The 23,329-nt window shown below is 42.1% G+C and overlaps 1 protein-coding gene across 4 annotated transcripts in view; it reads right to left on the bottom strand.

The window, feature by feature from the left end:
- PRDM2 (PR/SET domain 2) overlaps window positions 1-16,489 on the bottom strand; it is a 95,912-nt gene extending 79,423 nt beyond the window's left edge. For all 4 annotated transcript variants that reach the window (XM_090268625.1, XM_090268628.1, XM_090268626.1 and 1 more), the window contains exons 1-3: window positions 16,433-16,489; window positions 2,737-2,854; window positions 79-182 (exon numbers count right to left, since the gene is read on the bottom strand). In XM_090268625.1, the coding sequence (XP_090124751.1) occupies window positions 79-182; window positions 2,737-2,854; window positions 16,433-16,441 (231 nt within the window). In that variant the 5' untranslated portion in view covers window positions 16,442-16,489. The remainder of the gene's footprint in view (window positions 1-78; window positions 183-2,736; window positions 2,855-16,432) is intronic.
- Window positions 16,490-23,329: the final 6,840 nt, after the last annotated feature.

Here is a 23,329-nt window from a genome sequence, read left to right as displayed (position 1 = left end):
TCAAATGTCACATCCTAAGATTATAGAATCTTTAATGTAGAGAACTCTCATAAACAAAGAACTAGAATTCTTTCTTACCTCCCACATGTACACATTATTCTTAACCTGAGATCTTTTTTTCTTATCACCAACAAATGGTCCAAACTTTTTGCCTTTTAAAATTGGTTTAGTGGCCCAGACACCTAGAAAATAAAACCAATATTTTTATATGTATGTGGTTACTTTAAGGATTAAAGCACTAGCCCTCCTTTCTCTCTAGCGCATGCCCAAGTGTCCCCACCTCCTTCCCTTAGTGTGTATCCTTTTCTCTCTTCTAAGCGCCAAAGGCCCTTCTTCTGCCTCTGAAACTTGTTTCCTGAGCCCACGCAGTCCAGCTGGCTCACTTCTTCTGCCCGTGACTTTCTTTTTCAAAGGCTAAATACACTTCTTGCACTAGAGTCCTTGTCTCTGAATTCCTTCTTTACCAAACTCAAGAACCAAGGTCCAACACCACCACTAACATCTAGTACCATGATTCAGATGGTCTTATCACCCTCCTTGGTTTGGAAAGAAAAAAATAAAATAAAAGACTGAAGCACTAAAATCAATTTAGTTTCAACTGGGTTGGCCAAAAAGTCCGTTTAGTTTTTTCATAAAATAAGAGACGCATTTTTCATTTTCAACAATAACTATTGATTTGAATATTCTGAGTATGTCGGCTATTTCCCGCGTGGTAGAACAGTGACTGTTACTAATTAATGTCTCAATTTGATCGCTATCAACTTCAACTGGTCTACCCGACCACTGAGCAACGTCCAGCGAGAAATCTCCAGCACGAAACTTCGCGAACCACTCTGAGCACACTGACTCAGTCACAGCGCCTTCTTCACACGCGGCACAAATCATTTTTTGCATTTCAGTTGCGTTTTTACTTTTCTTGAAATAATAAAAGCATAGTATGCTGAAAATGTTGCGTATTTTCTTCCATCTCAATATTAAAATGGCTGCACAAAAATTCACCAATTTTGATAAGGTTTTTTTTTAATGCACGCTGATATGACAGCTGTCACAATACACGCTAACAAAATTATTTCAAATGACGTTAAACACAGCTAAGCACTCCTAGAGCCATCTTACAGAAAAATAACAAACTTCTTGGCCAACCCAATAATTCAAAGACTAGACAGCCTAAAAGCAAGATAATGTTAAATCAACTAAGATCAAGTGAAATCAGATTAAATCAAATCTTCGATGGTGATTTGAATTTTTCTTCTTTATATTCTTCTGTATTTTCCAAATAGCCTGTAAAGAACCTGTACTGTTTTAAAGCAGCAAAGTGTGTTTTACATTTGCGTGTTTTTAATTTTTACATGCAAAGTTACCCAGACAGTACCATCACAAATACTTGAAGACTAGCACAACCACAATTAAAGAGAAAAAAATACCGGATTGTAGTGAAACTACAAATACTTTTTAAACTCCTCTTCCTACTTTTCTACAAATTTCAAGTAACTCCAATAAACATGAGTTGCTTTTAGAAAGGGCTAGACATTTAGCTTTTTGAATAAATATTTCTGAGGTTTGAGCCAAATGAAAAACCTTCTCCTCTCTCACTGAGTTTTGTGAAACCTTAGCTCCTAGGGTAACTCACTTTGCAGAGTTTCAAAGAGCCAAGATTCGTGCTGCTCTGTGGGACTCTCAGGGGCATTTCTACTTCCTCTGCACTGACGGTCAGGCAGCCAGACAGATGAAGCAGTAGAGGCTGAAACGGCAGGAGATCACGCCAAGTCAAGGGAGCAGCGCCCAGCAGGGACTCTCACTGACAATCTCACTCTGAACAGGCTCCCTGTCTTCTGGCCTCAGCCTGGTGGCGTCTCAGCCAGTCCTGTTCCGCTAGAACATCCAAATTTCACTTTTCTGTGAGTCGGCTATGAGTCCCGTTTGATACCACAGCTAATAGCTAGTGGGGCTATAAAAATCAAGCCCTTTTGTGTGAATGAATGATACAGCTGAAACGCTCACAAGTTAACTCACTGAGTAATTTTCAATGAGAATAAGAAAAAGCATTTCTTAAAAATGTACTCTGACAAACACATACATAAATTGGACTATCAGAAATATACATTTAAAAAAGGAAATAGGATATAAACATGATATATTCCAAGACTACATTTGACTAAGTTTTTATCATGTACTTCCTTAGCCTCCTGACTAAAGATTAGGACACAAAAATAAGGTCAAATACACAAAAGTGCGCCCTGCAGTAAACAAGACACCCCAGCCTGAAGCATGCACATCCCCTAGGGCTGTCCTTCACTCGAATACATACTGAGGTCCACAAAGTGTCAGGCACTAGAGACATATAAGTAAATAAGAAATGGAGATACTCACAAGCAATGCGAGGAATAGATGTGAAAACAAGAACAAAATAACAAAACAGATATAACAGCGTAATCACCTCCGAGTCACAGTAAAATCGGAGATAGGAGGCAATACGTTCTGTGGGAAGCGGAGCCCCAGGGAGACATGGAAAAGGGGGGACACCCAGATGGAGTCACGAAAAATGGTGGATGTGCAGGTGCTTCTGGCTTAAGTTCACTATCTGTGCCCACCCTGGATTCTCGTCTGGAAATTGCATCGACACCACATAACCTTCTAAACCAGAGCGCAGACCTGCTGCTGTTAGGGGGAGCTGCCTAGGAAGCCTGGCTGCAGCCTGCAACCCCGTTCCCGCCCCGTCCCCGCCCGAGCACTCACCAATCCGAGTCTTGTCCACGGCAGAGGGGGAAAGCCTCACTTCCTCCGGAAGGCCTCGGAACACGTGCTCGGGCACCTCGGCCAGGGTCTCAGCGGCTGCCACAGGCTCGGTAGCGTTCTGCAAGTCAAGGAATGGAGATTAATAGCAAAACGAAGAACACCGAGTTAGCGCTGTGGTTTTTTTTTCTGGTCCAATAAGCAGCTAGATTGCAAACATGTAACTGAAGCTAAAACTGGCAAGCCAGACCAAGACAATGATGTCAAGCATTTCAAGAGTCGCCTTAATGCTTGTTTGTGAGTCTCCAAAGGAAACCACGGCCTTCGAGCATGTCTGCGTTTCATCTGTTTTGTCCCAGCACCAGCCACCTGCAGCAATTTTCAAAACATGTGCATCTCCGGTATCATACTGCTTTCAACTCCCAGAGAACCTGGCTGTTCAAGCTTACACTTCAAGGCTACCATCAGTATTTTAGAACATTTCAAAAACCCCAAATCAACACTGCCCACTTAGATGAATACTTTAGGCACGTACTGTAAAGGCCATGATGGATGGCCAGTCGGACCCCCGCTGATGCCGTTTTATTCTCCAGCAGCAACAGCCCTGGACGGGGCCCGGACTACTCCAGGCGAGAACACTACAGCCCATCCTGGACCTTCCAGGGAAGTGCGACCTTCCCAGGAAACAAGGATTTACCCCTGTCTACCAAGCGGCCACGACGTCCAAGTCTCTTAAGAAATACAGAATTTTACACAATAACTAACCAAAAATTATGTTAAAATTCACTGTAATCTTAAGAAATAGTACTACAGCATGTGTACACACTGGGATAAAAAGGGAGGATGTGAGCTGACTAGTAAATATGGTTTTTGTTTGTTTGTTTTTTAATTTTTAAGTCAAAGGAAAACCAAGTGTCTTGCTAACTGGGACCACGCACACCCTGAAGAACTGCAGTGTGTTATCAGGACACCTAAGGATGATGGGTTTTGTTGTCTTGAGTGTTTTTATTTCACTGCAAAGGGAAACATTTCTCAAGGACTTTCAAAGAAACCAATGTAGGCAAAAAGCAAACTCTAAGCTAAAAAGATTACTTTTCCCGCAACAATCAGGCTCTTGTAGTTTCAAGAACGTTCTGTGCCAAGACAAGAATATCATCCAAATTTGAGTACTCCCAGCATTTCCATTTTTTAAAAACTACTATCCTTCAGGAGAAACAAAGCCCACAGCAAAGAGCAAGTCATCTGAAGGCCTCTCTGGCCTGCTCCGAGTCGGAGTGCGCGGAGGCCGGCGTCTCAAAACCCGGGTCCGTGCCTTGGACGGGGCAGAGCCGACAGGGCAGTCGCCTCAGGGGCACAGATGCTTCGATTCCGCTTCATTCCCTCTCTGGTCCCGACAGTATCACCACGCACAAGTTAAATGCCTTCCAAATCGTGGGGCTATCAAAACTGCCCCCAAAAATTACCTTCTAGTATTTTTAATTAGCTTCAGGGTAAAAATTTCTCACTTCTGAAGACAGTGCCCCCCCCCTTTTAATTTTAATCTATTAACTAGAATTTTAGAAACGGGAATATATTTTTTTCCAAAGGGGGAAAGGCATTATTATATGGCCTAGGCCATATAATAATCTTTTTTTAACAATGGTAAATTAAGCAATATTAACAAGTAGTAGCCACACTTATGACTCCTCTCAGCACATGGCCATTTAGCAGAGGGTTTTTTTTTCCCCTCTTTTATAGATGGGATCGTAGACAAAGATTTTAAAGAATGTGACGCCATTTAACCTCCCTAAGAGCTTTGAAAAGACAGCTAACCTCAACTGATACTTCCAGGAACTGCCACAGTAATACTAACAATGTGTGCTCAGCACCTCCCCCGGGCCCCTCGCAAGGCGCTGCACTGACCGTCTTAGGGGCGTAATGGGGTTTACTCCCAACGGTCCGAGAGGTAGGGGCGGCCAGTGCCCCCTCCCAGAAACACCTACCTCCCTACCCCATGGCGCGCACACATGCATGGGAGGAGGCCGAGGGAGACTAAGTTGCTCAGGGCCAGACTTTGAACCTTTGTCTGTCTGACTCCAGAGCCCAAGTTCATAACCGCTGTGATATTTCCAGTTAAAATTCTGCTGGATAGCATCTGAGGCTCTAATGCAAAACACTGTGACCACAGTTATAATACTATTATAGATGAGGTTTGCTAAGAGAGTAAAGCTTAATGTTCTCATCGAAAAGAGGTCAATGTGAGAGGTGACGGACATGTTAATTGGATGGATGGTGGGGATCCTTTCACAATGTATATGTATATCAAATCACTACGGCCTATACTTTGATTTAATCTTTATTGTACTTTTTTCCATGACCACTTAGTCCCCTTACACCCCCTTCCCCCCAGCAATCACCACACCTGTCCATGCCCGTGAGCCCTTCTTCCTTTTGGCTCAGTCCCCCCGCCCCCTAACAGCCCTCCCCACTAGCTGTCAGCCTGCTCTCCATCTGGGTGTCTGTCCCCATTTTCCTGTTCGTTCAGTTGTTCAACAGATCCCGCATATGAGTGAAATCATATGGTATTTGTCTTTTGCTGACTGGCTTATTTCATTTAGTATCATGTTCTCCAGGTCCATCCACACCGTTGCAAAGGGTAGATTTTTCTTCTTTTTTACGGCCGAGTAGAATTCCGTTGTGTAAATATCCCATAGTTGTTTTACCCACTCGTCTACTGATGAACACTTTGGCTGCTTCCATATCTTGGCGATTGCAAATAACGCTGCGGTGAACATGGGGTGCTTGTGTTCTTTCAAATTAGTGTTTTGGGTTTCTTCAGATATATTCCTAGAAGTGGAATCGCTGGGTCAAAAGGCAGATTCATTTTTAATTTTTTGAGGTATCTCCACACTGCTTCCCACAGTGGCTGCACCAGTCTGCATTCCCACCAACGGTGCAAAAGGGTTACTTTTTGGCACATCCTCACCAGCACTTGTTGTTTGTTAGTTTTACTGATGACAGCCCTTCTGACAGGTGTGAGAGGGTATCTCATTGTGGTTTTAATTTGCATCTCTCTGATGGTCAGTGACATTGAGCATCTTTTCATATGTCTGTGCACCATCTGTATGTCCTCTTTGGAGAAGTGTCTATTCAGGTTCTTTGCCCATTTTTAATTGGGTTGGGTTTTTTAGTGTTGAGGTTTGTTAAGTTCTTTTCAAATTTTGGATATTAACCCCTTGTCAGATGTATCGCGAACAAGTCCTCTCATTCTGTGGGCTCTATTTTTAATTTGTTGATGATTTCCTTTGCTGTGCAAAAACTTTTTAGTTTGATGTAGTCCCATTTATTTTCTGTTTGTTTGTTTCCCTTGCCTGGGGCACTGTATCTCATAAAATATTGCTACGAGCAATGTCTTGATTTTGCTGCCTGTTTTCTTCTAGGATTTTTACGGTTTCTGGTCTAACATTTAAGTCTTTGATCCATTTTGAGTTTATTCTCATATGTGGTGTAAGAAGGTGGTCTAGTTTCATTTTTCTGCATGCATCTGTCCAATTTTCCCAACACCATTTACTGAACAAACTATCTTTAGCCCATTGAATGTGCTTGTTTCCTTTAATTGACCATAAACATGAAATTTGTAACTTCTGTATAAGTTGGAGATCGGGTACATTAAAATTTGTCAAACACCTGTGAATATAAAGAACCTCAGCACAGCTGCCACAGGAGGAAAAAACACTAAAAATTCCTACCATTTATCTTTCCGCCAATACATCACAATATAATTTGGGCTCATTATGTAGTTGAGAAAAGCTTTTTCCCCTTTTATATGAGCATCCTCCACGATCCGACAGAACTCAGCCACAATGGGAGGACCTCACCCCACACGAAGGTGTCCATCCTCTCAGCCATCGGGCTACTGGGGTCTCCACTGCAGTGGTTACGCTCACAAACGGCCCGGGACATTTTTAGAAAATCGTCGTCTCAAGAAGCAGAAGGTGGGCTGCCCTGGCTAAGGAGAACCACCCTCTCCCCGCCTTATTTTTCCTTCATGGCTCTTATGACAGTTTTAAATAATTTCTTGTATAATTGCGAGTTTAATGCACCTCCCATCAGACTGCAGTGAAGGGACAGTGTCTGCCTTATTGACTGTTGCGATCCCAAAGCTTAGCAGGAGATATAAAATCTTGGTCATTTAAATTCTAGAATGAATAAATGATTCTTGTAAGCTAACTTAAATCTTACTTTAGAAAAAGGAGGGATAGAAACAAAATAGCAGGGTCATCTATCAGAAAGTAGTTTGTCCATGCATGCCTGGATTTCTTTAATTTGAGACAGGTATTTTTCTGGGTCAATACAGGAATCCTTTTTTTAGAATGTGTGATATGCTCTCAAATTCAAGCAACCAGTGTGTAAGTAAGCCTTCGGAACAAAAAAAAAACAAAAAAAAAATGCTCGCACTTTAGTCCGGGGGTGCCTGGGAAGTCCCTTCTGGGGCTCCATCAGATCAGAGCTACTTTTTATAATACTACTAAGATGTCATCTGCCTTCTTCACTCTTAGGTATGGCAAGGAGAGTTCGGGAGGCTATGACATTCTGCTGCTGACTAATAGAATGGGACTGTTTAATCTTATGTTTCAAATTTTTCTGATTTATGCGTAAGGCCATGTGCTAGGGACTGAGGGTTCCAGGGAGGTGTCCTGAGGACACAAAGGCCTTGGCACGTTCAGGGACAGAGGCCATGGGCTCGGTCCCAGTGAGGCAGGGAGAAAGTGGAGTCCGCCGTCACCAGAACCCGCAGAACCCTGAAGGCAGGGGTACGGGGACCGGATGGCACTCGGAGTGGTGGGACACCCCGAGAACGTGTTGGTCAGGGGAATGGCAAGGTATCACGAGGTGTTCTAGCTTCCAGTCTATTCCATATTCAGATTCAGCAAACCCTCTGCCCTCCTGATTAATCACCCTCTAGAGCAGCGGTTCTCACCCTTCCCAATGCCGCGACCCTTAGATACAGCTCCTCGTGTTGTGGGGACCCCCAACCATCAGATTTTTTCGTTGCTACTTCATAACTGTAATTTTGCTACTGTTATGAATCATAATGTAAATATCTGATAGGCAGGCTATATTTTCATTGTTACAAATTGAACATAATTAAAGCACAGTGATTAATCACAAAAACAATATGTAATCATATATGTGTTTTCCGACGGTCTTAGGCGACCCCTATGAAAGGGTCATTTGACACCCAGAGGGGTAGCGACCCACAGGTTGAGAACTGCTGCTCTAAAGCATCTGATTCAAAACCCTTTTTTAAAACTTTCTAAATAAAACCCAGTAGATCCTCCACTGGTTTTAGAGATTCAAGGTTCAAAGAAGGCAAGAGAAAACTAGGTACCTAAGAGCTTTCTCAGCCTGACATACCCCTCCCCCTTTCCAGAAGATTCTGACACAGGGTGGAGAAGCGTAGGGAAGTTGGAGAAGCTTTCTCCTGCCTCTCAATGAGTCTGTTACCAGTGGACCTTGAGTTGCAACATCTCAAACGATCTTCATCCGGGGCAGCAAACTGTGAAGCTACAGCCTTTCACATCACATGAACTGGTTTGGCCTGCCCAGCTTTATTTTAAATAAAATCCTATTCAAAGAAATTACACACACACACACACACACACACACACACTCACTCATGAAGTTCCTCCCCGGCCCGACAGTCACCGTTCTCTGGTTCCCCCTCCTCTCACCAAATGAGGCCTCCTACCCCTCTGGGCCCTGCACAACTCAGGCTTCAGGCAATAATGGCTCAATTCTTTGGCCAGTCACTATCCCCTACATTCTCCCATGTCAAGTTCAACTCCCAGTTCATCCATGAAGACATTCTGAACTCATGATGCCTATCCACTTTTCTGATTTCCTCTGCGGTCAGTTTTATGTTGCATAAGTACAGTACTCAAGAGACGTGGAGATGGTCCTGGGGGAGGGACTGTCAGTGAGGCAGCGAGTGATAAGAAACTATTTTATAAGGCAGAATCGAGGCTGAGTAAGGGCTGAAAATGATAATGATGACATAATACGAATCCTTACACAGTGTTTCCTGATCCCAGGCACTGGCCTTAGTGCCTCATGTTCATTTACTTCAGTCTTGACCTCAGCCGCATGGGTGGGCACCACTGCCATCCCTGTTGAACACGTCAGAAAGCAAGTACCAAGAAGTCAAGTGACATGAGCAAGGTCACACAGCTGGAGCGGCAAACCCGGGACTGACGGTGGAATGTGAGTCACAAGACAGCTCAAGTGAAGCAGAGCCAAACGGTCCTGACGCCTTCTTCTCCGCCAAAGCATTAATAGCAGAGTAACACAAAATGTAAGCCTTCTTGCCAGTTCCTCCTGTAGCTATATAGGAAAATGCTATTCAAGTTGCTACTTCTTTTTCAAATTTCAGAAACAATCAAATATTTTCACTCAGAAAAACACTATACCAGATTTTATTTTTTTAATTTCTCACTTGCTTAGTAGAACGTATGATTCAAAATGAAATTTACGTACCATTAAACACGTTAATTTCCTAAACTCATACACTCATTAATTGAGGTTTAAGTCATAACAGACAGAAACCACCTCAATGCAAAGTCTTTTTTTTAAGTCTGAAAAATCAAATTTGCATTTATAATTACTTAAGAAAGTATAATTTGATGTTAATAATAAAGCCAAAGTGGCTTCAACTTTTTTAAACAATATATATTTTTAGAATTAGAGGAAAGTGGAGGAGCTACCTAAAAGTAAAGACAGAAAGCCATGCTGGGGGCTCCCCAAATCTTCAGCAATATAATTATGGACAGATTTATCAAGATGGTCAGAGGATGGCCCATAAGACATTTCCTGTAAAAGGAATAAACTACCGATCCACACACCAACATGGATAAGTCCCGAACACACTGTGCTGGCCGAAAGGAGACAAACACAGAACAGCACATGCTTCGTGATTCTGTTGATGAGAAATTCTGCAGCAGGAGAAACCAATCCTCAAGGACAGTAAGCCAAATACGGCTGCCAGAGGTAGACGTTGAGGGGACAACTTCAGAGCCACAAGAAGGAAGTTTTTAGGTGATGGAAATGTCCTATATCTTGACTCGGATAGTACTTATATGAACTCAGGACTATACACTTCAAATGAGTACATTTTACTGCACATAAATAAGTAAATAAATCCTATACTCTTTTTAAAATCATGTTAAAAATGCTCCAAAAAAATTAAAAACAAATACCAATCCTATAGAAAAAAAAAACTTAAGCAAGTTTTTTTAACCCATCTCAAAACCCTCCAACATGTTCCCTTCTCCCTGGGGAACGTCTACTCCGGTCCAGCCTTACACTGACCACTGAGCTAAGGCCACCCTCCGCCCCTCACCCTCGCTCCGTCTGCTCCTCGGAGCCAGCCTGCCCGGGCCCGGCCTCGCCTCACACTCTCTGACAGTCGCTGGCATGAGGAAGGTAACTCTGCTACATCGCTGAACATGGGCACCTGCTGCTGTTTCAGAAGGCTGCATGCATCCCCTGACATAGGCAACGTGGACTAACGTTTTTATTGCTTAGAGTATCAGAATAAGCAAGTTTTTCCTAGTTTTTCATTTAAATTTATACAAGTACCTCCTTTTACACATGGCACCGAGGGAATAGCCATAAATTATTATATCAGATTTAATTGATTTAATTAAAGTGCCTAGTTTTTTGTTTTTTATTCTCACCTGAGGACATCTTTCATTGCTTTTAGAAAAAGAGAAAGAGGAAGAGAGAGAAAGAAACATCGCCGCGACAGAAAAGAACCAATCGGCTGCCTTCCCACACCTGGACCAGGAATCGAACCTGCAACACAGATATGTGCCCTGACCTTTCAGTTACTGGACAATGCTCCAACCAACTGAGCCACCCAGTGAGGGCAAAGCACCTCGTTTTTTATTGGGTTGGCCAAAAGTTCATTTAGATTTTTTCCATATGATGGCTCTAGTAGTGCTTAGTTGTCTCTAACTTCATTCAAAACAATTTTGTTAGATTGTATTGTGGCAGCTGTAGTATCACCTTGCATTTAAAAAAAAGAAAAAGCCCTGGCTGCTGTGGCTCAGTGGATTGAGCGTCGACCTGCGAGCCAAGTGTCGCTGGTTCGATTCCCAGTCAGGGCCCGTGACTCAGTTGCACGTCAGGTCTCCAGCTGGGGGTGCGAGTGAGAGGCAACCACACGGTGATGTTTCTCTCCCTCTCTTTCTCCTTTCCCCTCTCTCTAAAAATAAATGAATAAACAAACAAATAAATAATTTAAAAATAAAATAAAATTGGTGAATTTTTGTACAGCCATTTTAATATTGGAGATGGAAGAAAATACGCAACATTTTCAGCATGTTGTTTTATTATTTCAAGAAAGGTAAAAACGCAACTGAAATGTACTAAAAGGTTTGTACAGTGTATGGAGAAGGTGCTGTCACTGATCAAAAGTGTCAAAAATGGTTTGCGAAGTTTCTTGATACTACTGGAATTTTAGCCAAGTAAAGTTACTGGTGGTGACGATGAAAAATGTGTCTTTATTTTTACGGAAAAAACTAAACAGACATTTTGGCCAACCCACCAATTTGATTTTAAACTAATACTGGAGACTAATACGGCTTAGAACACATAATAGTGTACTCAAAATAAGATACACATTAGTGCTACAACGAACTGATAATCACCATAGCAATCGCTATTCCCAGCAAAAGACATCCAAGAATTAAACAGTATTAAAATATTCAAATTCTGTGAACACCTCTTTGTTTAAACTTGCAACCAAGACTCTTAACTACTATTCTTGGGGCAAACAATGGGCGGGGGGCGGGGGTGAGTAGGAATCTAACAAGCTTCAGTTTACAGCAACATCATTGAACTGGGTTTGGTTAAGGAACGAGTAAGATTGCAATAACAATAAACAGATGGGGACACAGAACAAGAAAACCCTATCCACCGTCTTTGGAAAAGAATAGCAGTCAAACAGTTCTGAAACATAAAAAAGTAATTTCTTTCACATAGCTGGCAGGTCCATCAAGTTGTCCAAGGGAAGAAAATGTCCTCAGATGCGGTGTTAACCTCCGCAGTGAACAAACCTATCACCACACTCCTGTCCCCTTACAATCCATTCTCCGCAGTACCAGGAGCACGATGTTCTAAAACTGCGAATCACAGTATGTCCCTGTCCAGTGGCTTCCCACTGAACTCGGAATAAAATAGAAACTCCCTCCCATGGCCTTTGCGGACCCGTGAGTCTGGCCCTTGCCTCTCCCGCCAGCTTCATCCCACCCCGGAGTCCCCACCCGGGGGCCCGCCCAGCTCCGGCCCTGGCTGGCTGTCTGGGCCTTGAGCCAGCAAGCTCCCTCCCACCTCAAGGCCTCTGAACTCACTGTTCTGTCCACTCTGCCTACAGTTTTCTTTCTCCAGACCCTCATACATCTGGTTCTTGGTTATTACTTGGGTCTGTTATTCCATCGTTAATTATTATTATTAATGTGATTTAGTATCATTCTGTTGTTAATCACCTCCCCAGAACAGCCTTCCCTGATCACGCAGTCCTTCACCCAGCGTTCTGTCACACCCCGTTGTCGCACTGTCTCCCTCTGTGTGTATGTAAGTAGCAGAGCAGAGTCCACAACACACTGGGACATGGGTCCATGCAGGACGAGTGACGGGAGGAATATGCAGAACAGTTAAGATCATGGAACTATGGGTGGCTTATCGTAATTCTCAGGGTTAGATTTGCAGCATCAAGTGATGAAAAGCTTCGTTATTTTGTTATATAAAACTTTTAAAACAAGTTAGAAGGCTAAATTGCTAAAGTGCTTTGCTATTGGTTACTGGCAATACCATGGATTATTGATCAGGATATAGAGAAGCTGCAATCATAAGCTACTAAACTGATAAGAAGTTTCACATATTAGTAACAATTTGAGTTACACAAAGGTTCTTTTTTAAAAATTAAGTGAGACAGTAAATTAGTGATCAAGGCCATTGTATTAAATCATTCTGGTTAAAGCCTATAGAATGTTAGATGTTAATTATAGCTCCATAAAGCTGGAAAGAATCGCTGGGGCTGTACCCAAATATTTCAGTTCTGCTCTCCTCCCAGGCACCTTACAGACTACACTGTTCCCCCAAACTGAGTTTTAAGATAGATGTAGCCAGAGGACTGACTTTGGCCAATTAATTGTAAACAGAAGTGCCATGTGTTATGGAGACAAAGCCTTCATCATCCTTGGTTCTTGAGCAACTACAGCAGCGGATCCACAATGGACGTGTACTGAGAACAAGAAACAGATGTTGCTGTGTTAAGCCCCTAAGATCCTGGAGCTACCTGTTAGCACAGCACAACGCAGCTCATCCTGACTGACACAGCAGTACGGCCTGGTGGGCAAGAACCTGGGCTTCGCGACCTGACAGGCCCGGCACGACTCAGAGGTCGACCACTTACTGTCTGACCCATCACGGGCAAGCCACGGCCACCTCTCTGGGTCTTAATGTCTCCAACATAAAATGGTTATAAAACCTATGCTTCACAGAGCAGGTGCAGAGACGGAATTAATAAGAAAACATGTGTGCAATACTTAACGAGCGCCTGGCATGCTGGGTAGGCACTCACCAGCTGGGACGTGGTGTTAAAGTCCAGCATATCTACTTAATGCTGCTGTGAGCCTATTGGCACTACGCAATGTCACTCACCTTAGGTGTTGTATAAAGCACGGGAAGTCCTCATTTAATGTGGTCAATAGGTTCTGAAACCAATTTTACCATAGGCTATGTGACAGAAGCAAGAGTTAACTTCCTGAGGCGTCTCATCAACACTGTATCAAAAGGACACTGAAGGGAAGGAGGGAAGGTCTTCTATGGAGCGTTCTAAGCTCTCCATTCAATGAGACGGACATTTATAAGGTTCTGGGTTCTCCTAGGTCAACCTGGGAGAAAGAGAAGGAAAACTGGGGGCCATCTGGAAGCTGGCTATTAAGAAGGGTGTGCAAAGTTAATGGAGCAGCGGGTACGCGTGGTTTGCACACAGAGAGGGAAGGAAACGGACAGCGAGGGAGGAGTGCCAAGACCGCCCCTCGCGCCTGCCGCCCAGGCGCCACATCAGTGGGAGAACAAAGGCTCCCACGCAAAGCCAGGCGGGGCTCTGAACAGGGAAGAGGCGAGACAGAGAAAGAGGGGTAAGTGTTGAGTGGAGAACAGACCAGAAGAGAAAGAAGGACAAAGAACGTGTGGGTCTCAGCACTCCAGGAGCCCAGGGCTGGGGTTAGCAGGAAAGCCTGGTGCGCAGACGCCCCAGGAACAACTTGGGGCAGGTTGATTAAGAGGCAGGGACGCTGCTTTAGAAGTCAGAGCTGAAAACACCAGGAGGCTTGGGGCTTTGATGGCATTTGCCCTGAAGGACTAACCTATAAACAATACGGTGAGCTCACTCCTAGGACCCTTCCGTCCCTAAAACTCGCCCCCAGGCGCACACAAACGATAGGCCTGTGTTAGAGTCCTGGCGACCTCGCCCATCCCAAGGAAAGACCTGAGAGCTGACCTCCACCAACGCGGTGCAGATCAGTCCCTAGTGTGAAAAACCTAACCCTAAGCTCACCAAGATTTAAATTAAAAATCAATCTGGTTCAAGTTAAAACACTTTTAATACCTAAATTTTGCGTCGTTATTTTGATGTTTTCAAGCACGTACTGCTCATTTTCCCTGGCTGCAAATGAGAGGAATAAATACAAGGGAGAAAAACATAAAAATGTCCTGAAACAATTCTTAAATTTTAAAAATTACTCAAAAAAACGGTTGGAGAACACTCATAGATTTTATGCCATGACATAATAACCAGGCCTAAATAACATGTAACTAATATTCCTCAAATAATGAAAACATAACTAAAGATGCTAAAATTTTTACTCATAAAAGGTTTTATAATACAAACAAAAGTTTCGTTACTGCCAGACCATTTAAATTATACCCCAATCAGAAATGTGCTAACCATTAGAACAGAAGAGGACACTTTTCCACTGATATCTGGCATGCGGCATCAAAGGCAGCCCTCCGCAGATCTGATATTAAAACTTGTCAAAAGCAAAATGAAATTGTAAGAGAGCCAAGAAAAGAAATGGTTACAACTCTTTTGAATGTCATGGGGACTTTCTTTAAACACAAGCTCATTTGATATAAATGAAATATTAAAGCAACGGTGTGAAGTGTCAAAGAAATAAGATATTAGAAATAAAACCCCAGTAGCCTAATAAGACAGAAGAATTAAAGCATTATTAAGCCTAAGGTTAAACTTGCAGCCGCTGGTATGAATGGTTGCTGAACGGCAAGGCAACAAAAGCAACATCAATATTTAGATTCCACTTTGGAAACATTCACGATCATTCTAATCCAAAATCAAGACTCTTCTAACAACAATCTCCAAGACATTGGAAAAGCAAGTATCTTTGGGTGACAAGGTTCACATTAAGAATGAGTCTTAAAACAGGAAAATATATTAAATCTATGACATATGCATGCATATAACTTGGATGGGCAATGACTGTGAAAATCCGCTGTTCTTTTCCCTCCCCCATTTTACCATTTCAAAAATTATTTGCCTTCAAAAGCATGTCAGTAAATCTGCAAGTTTTAAAATAATAGAAACCGTGTGTCCCATGTGTTCGCCAGATTCGTTTTTTATGGCGTATGGTCCTCTGCATTAAAATAAACATATTTTGATAAAGAAAGTAATGAAAAGAAATCAAAGAATCCATTCCAAACATTTCACCTCTCTCAATGCAACACAGGACTGAATTTATTAAACTTGGTCACCTAATAAAATTGGATTTGTGATCTCAGTTAGAGGCACCTGTAAATGATAAAAAGGTGTCCGAAGTTTCAGTTGATGAGGGATACAAAATATTTTCAAGGCTGGTAGTTTTAAGCTAAGCACTAAAAATTATAGGCTTCACATTTTTAAGTTTTGTCTTTTTTTTTAATGTGGTTATAAAGATTTCAAAAAAGAATGAGTCTTAAAAAAATATTATTTGACACCCATACATTTCTATAACTGAATGATACTAAGACCAGAAAATAAGAATGCTACTTTAGAATACATTAAATCCACTGGTTCTACTTATCAGAACACCCTTGAGGCTACAGAAGTGTCCACGGCAGAACTGTTTACTCTTCGGGTAACCCCACACCCCCGCAAGGAGAAGCACATCTTACATTTCAGCATCTGCCCTCTTGCTTCTATCCCATGAACAAGTTTTTCAAGGACAGAACAGCTTAAAGTTTCTCATTTGAACAGTTTCGGTGTCTAAAAGAAAAACTTTCCATCTTCTCTTTTCAACCAATGGTTGATTACAAAATAAAAAGTAGTAAAAACGAAAACTTAGCGTCAAAAAACAAAAACAAAAATTAACACGAGCGTGTGGCAGGAGAGAGGTAAAAAAGAAAGTCTGAACTAAGGTCCCTCAGAATGAATGAGTGCTCTACTCAATACTCCTCAGAAATGCCAACCCACACCCCCAAACTCCACACTCCACTCCACAGCAAACGCACACTATGAAGCAATGAATTCATTAATGGCATTAAGAACAGAAAGGAAAATCTGGGAGGAATGCATGTGTATGTTACTATCTTTCAAAAATCAAAAACTAGTCTAACATCTAGGTAATATATTTGTATAAATTCTTATATTTAAACTCACCTGATTCATTTTCAATTCCTGTTGTGTTCTGAAAAGATACACACAACAAAAACTTCTTTGATTACATGAGCCCTAAAAAGAAAAACAAACAATTGTAATATGTACCTGCCTACAAATTTACAGTGATTTAAAAACCACATACAGAACTATAGAGTTTGCTCAAAGGGCTATTCATAAAGCAACTCCACACCAGATCAACTTCCATCTATGCTGAGAGCTTACTTTACAGATTTATTATCTACTACAAAATAGATTTCTTGCTAATCTGTACCAGGGCTTCACTGTACTCTGCAATTGAAAGCAGACTCATTAGAATGACATCAAATTTTTGCTTTGGGATTGCATCATTCCTAAGAAGAAATAAATCAGCTTTGTTACTAGAAACCCAAAGCCTTGCTGGGTAACTGATTACGCCATGTAATTTACTCCTTCTCTGCCTTATATCGACACTGTGTTGCATACAAAACGATTAGACCCCTTTACATTATTTTGTTTTTCAAGTCCCCGAAGTAACAAAGGTGGATTCAGTAACATTTTCATACAGAGTTCTCTTTGAGAAACATTATCAAAACCTTGTAATAATTGCAAGTGTTTCAATAAAAACTGTTTGGAAAGAACTACGATTATACTTCTAAATTTTTTCTTCAATATATTCATAATATAATAAAGTAGCAAAAGACAAAACCATTTCTTACAAACGCATATGACACACTTGTTTCAAAAGAACAACCTAGGAAGATGGTCCTCTCTGCAATATACATCCTAGGAATCCACTGAAGTCTTTCATAATAAATGGAAATGACACCACTTTAAGGAGCACTTCCATTGTAGTATCTTTTTTTTTTTTTTTAACTTATTTATTTTTAGAGAGGAAGAGAGGGAGACAAACATCGATGTGTGGAGAGAGACATGGATCGGTTGCCTCTCACACACCCCCAAGTGGGGACCTGATCTGTAACCCAGGCATGTGCCCCGACCGGGAACCAAACACACAACCTTTCGGTTTGTGGGATGACGTCCAACCAATGAAGCCACATGGGTCAAGGCCCGATGTAATATTCTAAGCTTTTAGCATGCCTACATCCACACACCATTAAGCATAACTCCTATTTCTGCATGAACTTACTTATAATCTCTCCCTCCTAGACCCCCAAGACACTGCTCACCTTGGAACTTTATGTTCCAATTGTTAACAAACCAAGCAAATTGTAACTCAATGACAGTCTTCACACTAGAAGGAAATACTCTGCCTGCCCACTATCAGGAGTACCAGTGCTCTGACATTCATTCCACCCCAGGTCATGATTAAGGACAGTTTGGGGATTTTTTCCTCCGCGCTATGTAACCACACTCCCCTGATCACCTTTAACAATCAAAGTCACTATATTTGAGTTAGGGTCCGGCCATCTGAACCAGCTCTGACTCATCCTTGGCAGAGGAAACGTATTCCATAACTTGCGCCTGGTAAGAGTGCTCCGTCTAGCTCACCCAACATAAACTCGTCGTAAATAAGCAGTGAATACAATGTCAGCCAACTGGAGGCGAACCCACGAAATCCATTCCTTCCCATTTTAACGCCGAGCTTCTTTCTCATAGACATGTGCTTCTTTAACATGCAACCCATACTGAGTGTAATTGATCCTTTTTCTATGATACTGAAGATCGTTATCAAGTTACACATGTATAACTGGGTGGCCGAGAGTGACGTGATTAGTGGCCCCGGCGGTGTGCGCGTCTAACCCTCTCCACCACGAAAGCCTACAGGGTTCCACCAGGAGAAGTCCTGGGGCACTGCAGGGCCCCCGCAGCAGACAAAACGTCAGGGTTCTCGCACCTGCCCTCTCCCTGAGTTCTACAGACAGACTTACTCACGTCGGCAACGAGGTGTTTTCCCTTTGAGGAACAGAACAGGACATCCTACAGTAAAATGCAAATGCTTTCATGAACGATCTGTGGAAGGAGCTGCCTGCTTTGCAAGGTAAGCACTGCTCACCAGAATGGCTGCAGCTTTCCCGTCCGGTGGTGCAAAGCCCCTGGCAGGCTGAAGGTGGCAGGAGTGACCTAATGTGACTTAGATTTAAAGAGACTGAGCACTACAAACTGGCAGTTACAAAGCAGTCACGGGGACGGGAAGTACCGCGCAGGGAACATGGGCAATAACGCTGTGATAACTACATATCTGCCAGGTGGGAACTTGAGAGGTAGGAGGGAACACTTTATAAAGCAGACGACGGGCAAACCGCCATGCCGTGCCCCTGAAACTAATACAAAATAATACTGAAAAGCAACTGGAAGGAAGAGGGTGGAGGCAAGCAGACCCCTTAGGAGGCCACTGCCCACATCGAGGTGATGGAGGCGGAGGCTGGACCCAGGCGGTGGGGGAGACGGGAAGCACCTGCACCCTGGATGCATCTGAAAAGCAGCGCCCCACAACTGGATGCCAGATCCGACGCACAGCATGAGGGAGAGGAAGTCAGGGGTGGCACCTCGCGTTTTATCCTCAGGGCATGGAGGAATGGAACTGCCATTTTCTGGGCAGCTGCCTCCTTCTCTCCATGTGCTTTCCATTTGTCTTTCTTATTATGTTTTTTTAACACTTTTCTCCTTTGCTTTCCTCCCTTTTGCAGTTGCTAGCTCGCAGGCACAATTCAAACAGCTGAGATACCCTGACACCTGAAGCCGCGTAACTAAAATATTAAAGCACAGTAGCCCCCCGATATCTCGGAGGGTTGGTGGCAGCCCAGCCCCAACCGCCGCACGGATGCCCAAATCCTCGATGCTCGAGCTCCTTAAATGAAATGGCATATCTGCACAGAACCTGCGCACATCCTCCCATATAATGTAAATCATTCCTAGATTCCTCGTAATACCTGATACAATGTAAGTGGTACGGAAATATCTGTCACACTGTACTGTTTGGGGAATGATGACGAGAAGAAGTCTGTACACAGTCACCGGAGGCCTAACCCCATACTCCGCGGTACACGTCAGCAACACCCTAACTCACTTCCCCAGGAAGGTTTTCAATCCGTGGTTGGTTGAATCTGTAGGTGCAGAACCTGTGACTACACAGTGACTACACAGGGCCAACTGTACTTAAAACATTGTAGTCTTTTAGTTGTTATCTCGATGAACTTCAACTTTTTCTTAATAAAAAAATTTACAGTAGAAATTCAGATTGTTACATGATCGATAATCTTCTCTCTGAATTTCTCCACCATCTGTTCCCTCTTTGTCCAAATTGAAATGTACTCATCGTTTCTTTCTAGAGAAAAGAAAGATCTTAACCTTCTTTTTTTTTTTTTTTAATTTCACTACATACTTGCAAGCTTGGACCCTCCCGTCAATCACTTCTAAACCTAATGGCTAAAAACCAGACCCTCATTTTTTTCTCTCTCCCTCTCGACTCACAACATTGTCAAGTTATTTCTCTAAACTATTCCACAATACCAAAAGCACTGTGAATCCAACACTGACTTCTCAAATGATATTTTTAAGTTAAATTTTGTGTTAATCTATACTAAAAACAAGGAATGTCACAACCAAAGAAATGACGCTTTGTCTGAGGGCCACTGCGTTTTGGGCTCGGCAACTCTTCCTTGTGGGGGACTGTCCCTTCCTTTAAGGCCATTTAGCGCTGCTCTGGAACAAGCAAAGCCAGCAGCGCTTCGCACATTTTTTTTGACCATCAAAGATAGTCACACATACCCCCAAATACTGCCCCGGTTGAGAACCTCTGAACCGTAGGCTCTAAAAGCAATTCCTGGTGCAACTTCCGTAAGACTGCTGCGGCACTACCAGCCCTGCGGGGCGCGTCCCGGCGATCCTACCTAACTTCATCCTCAGTGCTGGCGTCAACAGCGCTGTTCCTACACAGCCACCTAATACAGATGCCACAAGGTCAAAGTTTTATCACATGTGAGCTGACACTGTCCGTCCTATCCGTGTAGAAGCAGAGTAACCTTTCCACCCATATCACTGAAATTTAAAAATTCTATCAGATTTTTTAAAATGCAAAACAATATTTTTAAGCTCCTCTTGTTTTCCAAAAGTAAATACAGACGAGCTTAAAATCCCTAGGACTTCCCTGACCCTGGCTAATGCCTTCCTACTGTTTGGTTGTTTTTTGTTGTTGCTGTTTTTGTGCATTTCTACGCCTGACCAAACCTTCTTGAATATTTCTACAGATCCCCCTCATTGCACCTTGCTGATGTTTGTCAGCTAAAGGACATTAGGCAGATACACAGAGCAGGTAATGACTTATCACCAACTATTCTTCACTAATATCATACAGTCCTAGAAGAACAAGAGACTGATCTTAATTTTGCATATCCAAGGTTTTAATAATATACACATACTTAATTTTTCAAGCTATTAAAATTCTAGGATAAGTCATCCTTACAAATATTTAAGTTAGTCATATCATAAGGATGATTCAATTATACAGAATCAGTATCAATACAGCAATAATAAAATTAGGGTCTTTGTTCAAATACTGGTCCCTTAAAAGTATCAAGACAACGTCAACAACTGTTAAGCCGCTGTCATCTGATATGAAGGACCAGAGACCACAAAATATAGAGATAGGACCGGCAGCCCCAACCATATTCTATCATGCACTTTCCAGTGATAAGGAAGATTAAATAAAAGATGGACACAAAGTAACAATAACACATACAAGATGAACTGTCATGTCTGCTCTCTGGGGACTTGTAAAAACTGCAAAACTATATGAAAGGCAAAGTAAAAGCAATTACAGATTCTTTAAGATTAGTTTAAGTCTGGGGGGGAGGAGAGAGAATTAGGAAAATAATTATTTTATTTGATTTGCATATTCAACTATAAGTCACTCATTATTTTACAATTATTCTTTTGGATTAGTGTAGATCTTTTGGGGCTATTTGTAAAATAATTAAATTTGCAACATTTACTTAGAGGTCATTAATATTAATTACTTTATAATTACTTTCTGAAGATACAAAATAATTCCACATTGAAACATGGACACAGAAGAAACTATTTCAATTTTAAGACTCAGGAAGTAACATATAGGTTATGGACAAATAATAAACAAAAATAAAAGAACTAATCTAGTTGTAGCAGAAAAAGTTTAAAAAAAACATTTTGTGAAGAGTCTTGAAAAATTTATGACCTACGTTTAAACAATGGAATACTATGCAGCTATAAAAAAGGAACTCTTACCCTTTGCAATAGCATGGATGAACCTGGAGATTATTATGCTAAGTCAAATAAGCCAGTCAGAGACAAATGCCATATGATTTATTCATATGTAGGATCTAATGAACAAAATAAACTGACAAACAAAATAAAACCAGAGGCACAGATACATGGACCAGACTGACAGATGTTGAAGGGGAGAGGGGTGGCAGGGACTGGAAGAGATCAGCCAAAGAACATATATGCATACATGCACAGCCCATGGACAGACAACAACGTAGTAAAGGCCAAGAAAGGGGGGGGCTGGGGGGGGGGGCAAAGGGTGGGGAATGGAGGACATCTGTAATAGTGTCAACAATAAAAACATTATCTTCAAGAAGTTGTTTTATAAAAAAGAAATAAAAACAAGTTACACTGCCCACTTAATAAAGAATATAGGGACCAATTACTCCCTTTTAAAAAAATTATGACCTACATAAGAAAAATATTCTAAAACGACATCAGGTAGATCTTTCATGTTAAAAAAAAATATCAAGTGGCAAACAGAGATGATTAAGCTATTATTAGTGGAGTACATTTACAGTTTTTAACACTGTCCTTAATTTACTCTGACCAAAAGATTCTTGCAATTCAGAAACTTCTGGAAAAATAATCTGAAAGTCTAGAAAGATCTAGGGGGAAAGTCTGGGGGGCGGGGATCTAAACTATGCCAATTTCTCAAAATTAGTTTTTATTAATTTACAAACAGAGCTGATGTACTGTTATAAAAAAAAACTACCACTCATAATTCCTAACAGAAGAATGGAATCACCAAACTACAACCTATAAACTCTAGATTATCAATATGAAAACACTTAGCACCTACTCATTGGATTAAGCAAAAACACATAATGCATAAATATTGAATCTGCCCAGGAACTAGCTAAATGAAAAATCATTTTCCTTTTCTAAAGTAACAAACACAATTTCACTGTCATCATCTAGAACATCTAGTTTCACACACACACACACACGCAAAAAAAAAAAAAAAATTCCCCCAACTTCCCTCTTAAAAGGCAGACTACATTACCACATTAAATAGGCTAAAGCGAGAGAAATCAAACCTGGTATCTTTATCACCGTAAGAAGGAAGAGATGGTGTGTGTGCGCGCACCCCATGCGCTCAGAGGAAGACAGAGCCTGAGGACACAGTTAGCATTTGGTAAATCCCTGAGTTAGGGGGTGTGAACTCCTGCTGCTGGAAACTGGTTGCTCACGTCTCTCACCCTCCAGAATGATCTGTACCCACGGCAGACACAGAGTGCAGCACGCACGGATGTGTCCCTGCCTAAAAAGCCTGTGAGAGAGACAGAGAACAGAATGCTCACAAATAAACCAGCAATTCCTCCCGTTTCAATCAATCGGTTTCACAGACATACATCCAAGGGGCCTGACTCTGCAAAGGCGCAGAGCAGCGTCCTGACACGAATCTAAACAAGGCAGCAGAGGTGGGCACTTTACTCCAGGGGGTAGGGCCTGACACACACAACACACTGTCCCACGAACAGAGACGAAAGGCAGAGGGTCTGCTACATCGGAAGAGACGATGACGCTGATTAGAGCTTCTGTTTGCGGTATGTAAGTTAAACCACACCCCAGTAAAATGTTAAATAAGAAACCTGTGGCCGTGCTAGGAAAGTACCATAAATCTAAACTTAGATGATGGCCCTCTAGGGGTGT

The sequence above is a fragment of the Furipterus horrens genome, unplaced genomic scaffold (genome assembly GCF_987537825.1).
Source record: "Furipterus horrens unplaced genomic scaffold, mFurHor1.1.pri manual_scaffold_3, whole genome shotgun sequence".
NCBI lineage: Eukaryota > Metazoa > Chordata > Mammalia > Chiroptera > Furipteridae > Furipterus > Furipterus horrens.
Note: the sequence above shows the minus strand (reverse complement) of the source record. Positions and strands in the feature narration are given on the sequence as shown.